Source organism: Trachinotus anak, unplaced genomic scaffold (assembly GCF_046630095.1).
Source record: "Trachinotus anak isolate AG129_WGS33_773 ecotype Australia unplaced genomic scaffold, CSIRO_AGI_Tana_v1 ptg000032l, whole genome shotgun sequence".
NCBI classification, from domain to species: domain Eukaryota; kingdom Metazoa; phylum Chordata; class Actinopteri; order Carangiformes; family Carangidae; genus Trachinotus; species Trachinotus anak.
Window position 1 is genome coordinate 560,001 of NW_027273883.1, and position 10,268 is coordinate 570,268.

General features: G+C 42.9%; 1 protein-coding gene across 5 annotated transcripts in view; it reads left to right on the forward strand.

Annotated features, from left to right (window-relative positions):
* dcst1 (DC-STAMP domain containing 1) overlaps positions 1-10,223 on the forward strand; it is a 10,367-nt gene extending 144 nt beyond the window's left edge. Inside the window, exons 2-17 of one of the 5 annotated variants that reach the window (XM_071470545.1) lie at positions 86-211; positions 1,065-1,139; positions 1,226-1,354; positions 2,333-2,403; positions 3,204-3,375; positions 3,662-3,805; positions 4,104-4,225; positions 4,317-4,474; positions 4,969-5,068; positions 5,159-5,254; positions 5,429-5,555; positions 5,978-6,094; positions 6,618-6,760; positions 7,465-7,557; positions 7,824-7,847; positions 8,532-10,209. In XM_071470545.1, coding sequence (XP_071326646.1) covers positions 86-211; positions 1,065-1,139; positions 1,226-1,354; positions 2,333-2,403; positions 3,204-3,375; positions 3,662-3,805; positions 4,104-4,225; positions 4,317-4,474; positions 4,969-5,068; positions 5,159-5,254; positions 5,429-5,555; positions 5,978-6,094; positions 6,618-6,760; positions 7,465-7,557; positions 7,824-7,847; positions 8,532-8,627 — 1,793 coding nt within the window. In that variant the 3' untranslated portion in view covers positions 8,628-10,209. Of the gene's footprint in view, positions 1-85; positions 212-1,064; positions 1,140-1,225; positions 1,355-2,332; positions 2,473-3,203; positions 3,376-3,661; positions 3,806-4,103; positions 4,226-4,316; positions 4,475-4,968; positions 5,069-5,158; positions 5,337-5,428; positions 5,556-5,977; positions 6,095-6,586; positions 6,761-7,464; positions 7,620-7,823; positions 7,848-8,531 lie in introns of those variants that run through there. The other 4 variants (XM_071470543.1, XM_071470546.1, XM_071470544.1 and 1 more) reach the window with 4 other exon arrangements.
* Positions 10,224-10,268: the final 45 nt, after the last annotated feature.

Consider the following 10,268-nt stretch of genomic DNA (forward strand, 5'->3'; position numbering starts at 1 on the left):
TCAGTTTCCTGTTGCCAGGTAAAAAAAGCTCGTACCTGTGTGACCGTCACCTGTGCTCGTTCACCAGCTGTTTGTTTTCTTCCAGCTGTGAAGAGGTTCAGCCTGACCTACCTGCCTCCAGCCGTCCATCGATTCCTCTTCAGCCAATCAGAAGAGTTTGTGGTGGCTCACCTGGTCCTCAGGGCGCTGTTTGGGGCAGTGGGCGGCACAGGTAACTTCACCTCTGTTCACCTGACGACAGGTGGATGGATGAGTAAGGATTTCAACTTCAACGTAACTGTCTTCTTAGCACTGTTAGCATTCTCCTTTAAAACTATTTTGTATTTTATTTTCATTTGTTTTCATTGTAATTAATTTATTTAGTTGTGATTCGTTTTGGGTTGTGATCAGTTTATATTATTATTTTTTCAATTCATTCTAAAACCTGAAATGTTTTCTTTACTAAATTATTTTTTTAGTTTTTTAATTTCATTTTTCTTGTTTTTGTTCAGTTTTTGTTATTATGAAATAATTAGATACATATTTTATTGAATTTTATTTGTGATTATAATGATTTTCTTGTTTATTTCTCTAAAATTTTAACATATATTTTGTTTTTATTGTTGTTCTATTACAGCAACTCTTTAAACATTTTTATTTTCTAAATAATTTATACATTTTTAGTACTCACACTTTATTGTATTTATTCTTTCATTCTTTAATATCTTATTTTACATTTACATTTTACATTTAGTCATTTAGCAGAAAGGGGAACAATCAAGGTTAAGTGCGATGAGAAGTGTTAGCGCAGCAATAAGTGCTAGTGACGATTCTTTAAGTGTAGATTTGTCATGTAGTGGTAGGAGAGAAGGTGCTCTCTGAAGAGCTGGGTCTTCAGGAGTCTTTTAAAGGTATTTCCAAGCCTTTCTTTTGTTTAATTAAATTAAATTTAAAATAATCTTTATCTTATTTTGTTGTTGTGTCCAGTTAAAGTTTGTCATGATAATCAATCAAATCAAATAAGTGAGAAATGATAAAGTCATGTTCCTTCATATTTTCCCTGTTCCTGCTGCTTCATCCTTCAGTCCTGTTCCTGGGTGTCGCTCACAGTCTCCCTCTGACCTTTGACCTGAAGCTGGCAGCAGGATGTGTGTTTGTCGGTGAGGTGACGTCACACTCAGCTGTTTTTTATGAAATGCATCAAACACATTTACACGTCTGACTGACACGTGTGTGTGTGTTCCAGGTGTGTGTCTAGTAGGCGGGGCATTGTCCTCCTCCTTCAGGTGTTCGGTCCTTCTGATGTTTCCCAGCATGCTCGGCTCCCGCGGCCGATCGTACCTGATGTTGTTCATCCTGTCTGTGCTGTACAGAGGTAAACAAACACACACACACACACACACACACACACAGTAGATACTTTGAATAAACCAGTTGTCCTCGTCACTAACGTCTGGATCTGTATGAAAACACGAGGAGCTCTTCTATACACTATTCTATACAATAAATTAAAAACATTAAGTCATCAAAACACATGAAACAGTTATATTCTGAGACAGAAGTGAGTCTGAGGAAGAGATTTAAAGGAGACACTGAGTTTGTCGTAGATCCTCAGACAGGGACTTTCACAGCTGGGGGGCCCAAGTCCAGACGGCACTGGCCTGGTCACCTCCAGTGACACAGAGCCAGACTGTTCAAGGCTTTACAAACAAGTGGTACATCTTAACATCAGTTCTAAACTCACAGGTAACCAGTGAGGGGGCGGGGTCAGTGTGATGTGGTCACTTCTCTTAGAACGTCTTCAAATCCAGATCCACTCTCAGCTTCAAACTTAACAAGTAGCTCCTCCTACTCCAGGAAACAGTTCACTCATGTGTCTCAGCAGATAAATGTCATGTAGTTAATACATCTCGGTACAGTCCACCAGGTGTGTTTGTAAATCAGGTGTGAATCTGGAGCAGGTCAGATGGGGGGGGGCAGCAGCTGAATCATAAAGGAGCATCAATCAGTGTCATGTTAAACATTGATCGATGATAGATAGATATTGATCGATGATAGATATTGATGTTACTGTGCAACATGTTACAGTAAAATAAATAATAAATATATTGTTGAAAAAGCCTGGATATAGACCCAGTGTCACTGAGTTCATGTGTTTGTCCATGATGATGTCATGTGCTCTGATGACATCATACTGCTTCATGTATTAACTGATCAGTCATAAACCACAGACGTACATGATGTTGTTATATCTCGTCTTGTTGTGTTGTAGCTGATGGTGTGTAGCTGTGTGGTGCTGGTGGATCATACTGATGTTGTGATGCGTACTGTCTGTGTCATGATGTCATCACAGGACCGGTCTCTAACGTCCAGCGAAACATGGAGACGGCGGCTCTGTCTCTGAGCTGTAACCTGGACCTGCAGGTTCATCACAGCAAGCTTCTGTGGCGAGACGCCGTCACGCCGTTTCTACGCATCACTCAGGAGCTCATGGTGACACAGCTAACAGCTAACGGCTAACGGCTAACAGCTAATGGCTAACAGCTAATGGCTAACAGCTAACAGCTAACGGCTAACAGCTAATGGCTAACAGCTAACGGCTAACAGCTAATGGCTAACAGCTAATGGCTAACAGCTAACAGCTAATGGCTAACAGCTAATGGCTAATGGCTAATGCCTAAAAGCTAATGGCTAACTAAAAGGAAATTTCAAACAACATTTGTAAACAAAGTAACAATCACTCGGTGATTTGTCCATAACTAAAACAACAATAACAACAATAACTGTACAAAAACACTTCTACGTCAGGTTTGTTATAAAAACCTGTAAAAACACAAAGAGTCAAAGATTTTAGCATCAACACAGAAAAAGTCTTTGAGTTTACCTTGAATGACTTCACCTCCCTTATTTACTATTTATTTAACCAATATATAAACGTGTTTATTATCGTGTGGTTCCAACTGTGTCACTGTGTTGTGGTTTCTACAGCAGCTTCCACTGATTAACAGAAACATGAATAAATTCTGATCTGATCACACTGTGGTTTATTAGAAAAGATTTAATCTTTAGAGAAGCTGAAAAAAATATTTTCTGTTTTAAGACAAATTTATGAAACCAACAAAACAACCACTTATCAATCAATCAATAAATTAATAAAAGGTTCAGCATGACTGATCAGTATCTGATAATCAGGGGGCGGGGCTTGACTGCTGTTACCTGTTCAGGACGATAAAGCTGAGTTTGAGTCAGAGGCTCTGGACGTCAGCAGGAAGTTCCAGAGCATCAGAGACGAGGTCGTCCTTCAGTACGGATACGACCGCTTCAAACCTCAGCACAGCCAGTCTGCCAACAGCACACAGCAGCAGTTCACCACAAAGACCATGATGCAGTGCGACAGTGAGTCAGATTTATTGCACTTAATGCTGCATGATGGAGGTCCAGACCGAAAGTATTTGGACAGCTGTCCTTTAAATACACAGAGTCTAAGTTTAATTCTGAGTTCAGAATCCTCTGAGGTCTGAGGTCTGGACCCGGAGACGTCAGCAGCTCGTCACTGCAGCCTCACACCACAGCTGACACTTCAACACCGTCTCAGAGGCTGAAAAGCAAACGTCCAACTGTCGAAAAACTTACACGTCACACCTGGAGGACAGGTTGGAACTGATTTCTGTCTGTCATCCAGGTGTGGTGGACAAGGGTGTGCGCCGCTGTTCTGATTGGTTCAGACTCAGGTGGGCGGAGTGTATGAAGGCGATACCTGTCCCTGTCATCAACCACATCCTCTGTGTCTCTATGAAGTTCCACTTCCTGTGTGATGTCATGAGAGGTGAGAGGTCACACATATGGACGGGTCTGACATGTTGAACAGGAACATCATAGTTTTAGATATTAACAACTGAACTGAACTGTCCTTAAAGGGCTTTGATACACCGACACTCAGCCGACACTCAGCCGACACTCAGCCGACATTCAGCCGACACTCAGCCAACACTCAGCCGACACTCAGCCGACATTCAGCCGACACTCGGCCGACATTCAGCCGACTTTACAGACCCAGTGTATTTTTTATCAGGCATTTGTCAGCTTCGTTGAGTTCAGAGTGCCCCCCCCCCCCGCTGTTTCAGTGATGACTCCGTGGTGCAGAGAGCAGATTCCTGTGGAGGGAAACTTCGGTCAGCTGTTCGATAAAGTGAACCTGTCAGTCGACCTGTTGTCCAGAGAGTTCAGCACCGAGCTCGTCCTCCAGGTCACAACTACATGTGATACCGTCACCTTCACTCTGTCAGGATGACCTCTGTTATGCTGACCTGTGACCTCTGACCTGTGGCCTCCTGCAGGAGCAGCAGCAGCAGGCGGTGCTGGGCGGAGCTCTGGTGGATCAGGAGATCACTCAGTCTGTCAGAGGATCTTTCCAGAAACTGAAGAGAACGATGGAGCAGCTGCTGGACGTCCTGCAGCTGCTGATGTCCTTCACCTTCTTCACCGTCTTCACCCAGTGAGATTACACCTGATGACATCATCAAACACCTGATAGCAGGAGCTCAGTCCCAGCTGAGCGACGCTTGGTTCAACAGGAAGAAACTTTTGAAGTGACTTCTGTCTGTGCTGATGTTGATCTGAGCCCAGAGCTGCTGATCCTGGATCAGCTGCTCTGAGCTCAGATCCTGGATCAGCTGCTCCTCACTGACAATGAGCTGCCACTGCTTCATCTCTGTGTCGTGTCCTGTTGTATTCTGTTGTGTCCTGTTGTGTTGTGTTACATGTGCCTGTTGTAAGTTGATGTTCTTGTGTAACCATGTGACACTCAGACCAGGTCTTAGTTAGAGAACATGTGTTTCTAACAGACTCAGGCCCTGGTGTTGTTGTTGTTGTTGTTGTTGTTGTGTCTCTTTCTTGTGATGCACATCATCATCCATTCATTTAAACTGGTTATTTATCAACATATTTAAACTGACCAGTGGTTCAGTCATAACCCCCCCCCCCTCCCAGGGCGTTTGGTTACCTCAGACAGTTCAGGCGGGACGTTCGGTTTGACAACGTCTACATCACCACCTACTTCAGACAGATCGACAGCCGCAGGAGAAGAGCGGTAACATCATCATCTTCACCTTCATCACTGCTTCATGCTGAATCACAGTTTGACCGACCATGTGACCGTTTCCTCCTGTGGTGTGTTCAGGGGGAGCGATGTCTGCTGCCGCTGAGACGATCGGAGAAGAAGAAGTTCATCGACCCGTGGAGCCTGAAGATTCATCCTGAGGAGTTTAAAGAAGTGGTGGGTTCAACCTGTGGCTCCTCCCAACACATCCTGTTCCCTGATTGGCCGCAGTCTAGATGTGATGTCATAACTACTGCAGGTGTTCAGCTGATGTTGTTTGTTTGTGTGTGTGTGTGTGTGTGTATGTGTATGTGTGTGTGTGTGTGTGTGTGTGTGTGTGTGTGTTGTCAGATGTCGGGTGTGGTTCAGGTGCTGTCGGTCTCTCTGTTGTGTGTCGTCCTCCTGACTGTCGACTTCTCTCTGTTCCACGTTCTGGACATCGTCAGCAGACACAGCTTCACCCAGTTCAACCTGACCAGTTAACACACACACACACACATACACACAGACACTAACACACACACACACAATGGGGGGGGGGGGGGGGGGGGTATCAGCTGGTTCCCAACCTCACCACTGGGTGTCACACACTGGTCCTTTGAATTACTCAGACACATATGGATCCAAATCACAGGTCACATGATGAGCATGAAATAAACCTGTGGAGCAGGTAAATGATGATGTCAGAATATTAATATGTCAGACAAAGGTTTTGATTTAATTGTGATTATTTTGAGTTTATAAGGGACCAACTACAATATGATAATAATCATAATAATGTTAACATTTGATTCTGATCCAAATGTTTTTAGAGAAACACTGATTCTATTCCAAATTTACAATATGAGCATAACTGACATCCCCACGAAGGGTTTGTGGGTAATGAAGTCCTCTCTGCAGGTAGTCACAAGGTGGACATCAGAGTGGGCGGAGCGTCCATGATGGCCCGCCTCCTGAGGAAGACGATTTCAGCCTTCAACAGTTCGTCCAGCATCCACATCCACACTGACAACCAGAGTAGGTTAAAGGTTAAAGGTCACACAGGACTGTGTGGCTTTTATGAATAAGTAAAGTAAAATGTATAAATGAAACACATTCATGAAATACGTCATTGACACCCAGTGATTATTTTAGTTTAAAATGTAATTTTTCATATGAAATGTTATTTCATTTGATTTTATTGTCGATGATAATTTTCATGGTAGTGAAGTCGTCATAAACTCATAAAATAAAGATACATTGGAATTAAATACAACATCAAAGTTTACTGGCTTTAAATTACTTTATCAATAAAAACAGACTTTTGAAATAAAAATGTCTATAATGACAGAAAAATGAACTAAAGTCAGAATCATATTGACCCAACATTATTATGACTTTAATTATTTATTCCATAATTTCACAGTTCATCAGGTGATTTATTTATATATTTATTGATTTAATATGAAACTGACCAGGTGTCAGGATGATGAAACTGAACCAATGATGTATTTTAAACTGATCCACCAGAGGGCGACAGTTTTCACTAACCCCCCCTCAGGGTGTGTGTCCCCCCCCTCCTCCCTCCCAGCAGCTGTGTATGTGAGCTGTGTGTGTTGTGTCCTGTTGGTGGCGCTCTTCAGCTGCCTTCAGGTTTACACCAGCCGCCTCCGACGGGTCATCGCTGCCTTCTACCACCCACAGGTACATACTCACACTCACACACACACACTGTGTTTAAACCCAGTGAGCTGCAGTAAATCTGATCTCAGAACAGATTAATGTAAGAGCATTATAACAGAGCTGAGCGGTGGTAGAGAGACACTGAGAGAGAGAGAGAGAGAGAGCGAGAGAGAGAGAGGTGATGAATGAAAGAGTCTCATTAGTTTGAGCTGATCATATTTTCTGACACATCATCACTACTGTTATTACAGGTGATCACCTGTTCACCTGTAGCTGAAGCTTCCTGCTTCATGATGTCACTGCTCTTCATGTTGCGACCAAACTGAGTCTTCAGTCATTCACAGTTGTAACATCTAAATTACTTCTTATTCTAAAGTTGCAGAGCAGATATTTGACCTCGTGTATAATTAAAACAGTTCAGCCTCAGTCTATCTGTGGTTAAACTCAGGTGTTCAGTGACAGGAAGTCCACCTCCACAGACAGAGTCCAGGACCAGAACCAGTTCTCATGAAACTGCAGATTAAGCGAACAGAGGATGAGCAGAGCCTGACGTCCCACTGTCCCCTTAAAAGACTGAACATGCAGACAAGACCAAAAACTGTTGATCCACAGTCCTGATCCAGACCCCCTCCAGACAGAGCTCAGGACCCAACAAGTCTGGATTCTGTGTTCATTAAATCAAATCCTACTGAACATTTACCAGATGAAGTGTGTGTGTCTGTCAGAGGGAGAAGAAGAGAGTCCTGTTCCTCTACAACCTGCAGATCCAGAGACGGATTTCCTCCATGGAGAGGAAACATGGACGGAGGATGAGGATGGTGAGTCACTCTTCACTCCCTCAGCAGGAGAACCACAGCTGATGTTTAGAGGAACCCTTCAGGTGACTGTTTATGAGTTTTATAACCCCCCCCCCGCTGCAGGTTTCGGCCTGGTTTAGACCTGTTTTCTGTCTGTACAACAGTCACACACACGAACATCTGCACATGCAAACATCTGCACATGCAAACATCTGCACACACTCATCTCAGAGCTGCTGTTGTCTGATGTGCTGCTGACTGTCCTCATGTCCTCTGCCTGTTGACAGGAGGACTGGTCTTGTGTGTCTCGGGTACGTATGAAACCTACAGCATCTTTAACACTGTAGTGAGATCAACACGTTCCATGTGTCAGTGCTGTTGTTGCTTTGTGTTGTTTGCATGTTTGTTGTTGTGTTATTGTCATCATGTTTCACTGCTTCCGGTTGTTGTCGTTGTCGTTGTCGTTGTCGTTGTCGTTGTCGTTGTCGTTGTCGTTGTCGTTGTTGTTGTCGTTGTTGTTGTTGTTGTTGTCATTGTCGTCATTGACGTTGTCGTTGTTGTCGTTGTTGTCGTTGTTGTCGTTGTTGTTGTCTTCTGCTGCTGTAAATGTCGTTGTGTTGATGTTTCATGAGACCTGCAGCCTGTTGACACTGACACGTTTACAGTGATGTTGATTCATGTGTTGTTGCTAAAAAATTTATTAATTTTAAAAAGTTTCAACAACCAAACAATAATCTGATCTTTAATAATCTGATTTATTTGTGCTGCAGAATCTTCAGCTCAGATTTTCACATGGATAAATTCATCATTTGTGTTATTAGTTATTATAAAAACTTTTATTTTATGTTTTATTGAATTTATTTTTATTTATTTTAAATATGCTGATAAAGGTCTTCTTATGTATTTTGTTTTCGAGCTGTAAAAGTGATGAAGGTTTTTTTTTTATGTGCGATGATGTTTAAAATGAAGATTGAAACCCTGCTGCGTCTGTGCAGGTGCTTCAGTGTCTGAACAGGTGTGGGCGTCGTCTTTGTCGTCATCACAGACAGGAAGAGTTGGACTCAGAGGAGACGTTCTACAACCGCGGTTAGACCGGAGCAGGAAGAGGAAGAGGACCACGTTCAGAGGAACCTTCATCTCTACTCTCAATAAAAAACTGTTTGATTCTGCAGCTGATTCATGTTTCCCTCTCCTGATCTGAGAGGGTCATGTGACCACGACATCACAGTGTTTTAACAGCAGAGTCTGACACAGACCCTCAGGATCAGTCGTCTTCACATCCTCATTTTTACAGATTATCAGATTTAACTTTGTTGATCACCCGTCCGGCCTCGCAGGTTCTGGAGGTTCTGGAGTCACGGGGATCCAGTAAATGATCCCAGTGACCCTGAAGGAGGTTTAACATCAGCTCTGGAGGAGTCTCCAGAAAACATTCAGTCAGCAACATGAAGATGTTTAACACGTCTCTGAAGAGCTGATGTAGTTCAAAACGACACGTCTCTGCTCTTTTTATCAAGGAAATAAAACGTGGCATCAGAACAGACCATAGACTCTATTTAACTGTACACACAGGCGGAACTGATGATGAGCTTTTTAAATCTTGGTTCATGTTGAACAAACTGAGTAAAAACTTCTGCTTCAGGAAACAGAAACATGTTAAAATCTTTTTGGTTTGAAGAGTTTTGGAGAGCGGGAAAATATCTTGAGAACAGCATCAGAAAAACTGATGCTGAGCTCTGGGACGGGGTCTGAGGGCCACTCAGAGTCTGGGACCCAGGGGAGCTGCCCACATTGTCCAGTACCCACTGTAGCTGCAGCATGTCACACACTTTAATCACACAGTGTGTGTGTGTGTGTGTGTGTGTGTGTGTGTGTGTATGTGTATGTGATCACAGGATCAGATTAGACATGTACAGAGGAGTTATGTAACCAGCTGATCCAGCAGCACGTGCAGCGCTCGCTTCATTCACAGTTTTAATCTGATCCTCAAACAACAAACTGATGCTGGATCAGTTTACATCAGCACTGCTCACAGTGAGGTCATCAGTGCATCAGGTGTGTGAACCCTCTCTGTCCTGACTCACCTGTAATCCTGTCAGTGTGGACCACTCAGCTCTCAGGGTTCAGAGGCAGATTTAAGTGATTGGTGAATTCTTTTTACTCCTGCAAACATCAGCTCCTGCAGCTTCCACAATCAAACACTGAACACTACAAGCTCCGTGAAGGAGGAGTCACTGCAGCACTGATGGAGCAGACTGCTTTAGTTTGAGCTGGTGTTCTTAATAAACTGGACACTGAGTGTGAAAGTCAGAGATACCTGATGACTGCAGACAGGAAGGGGTTAAATCTACTGAGGAAATACTGTGTGTGTGTGTGTGTGTGTGTGAGAGAGAGAGAGAGAGCGAGAGAGAGGTTCTTACCAACTCTAATACCTGTGTCAAGCCTTGTGAGGTGTGTATATTCTGCCTCCATTTTGCTTTCAAAATAAAATCCATTGTGGTTATTAATGATTTGACGGTATAAGGACACATGTCGTATAAAAGCCCACTGTAACAAATGTGTGATGATTTAACTAGAATTGTAAAAAAAACTCATTCAATGCATTCACATTTTAAATTGAAAGTTGAATCTGATTGCTGGACTCAAGTCTGACGGTTAAAGCCTTTTAGTTGTGGTTGATAATTACCTAACATGTAAAACAAAATTTATTTAATTACAGTTTATTTTGTTTT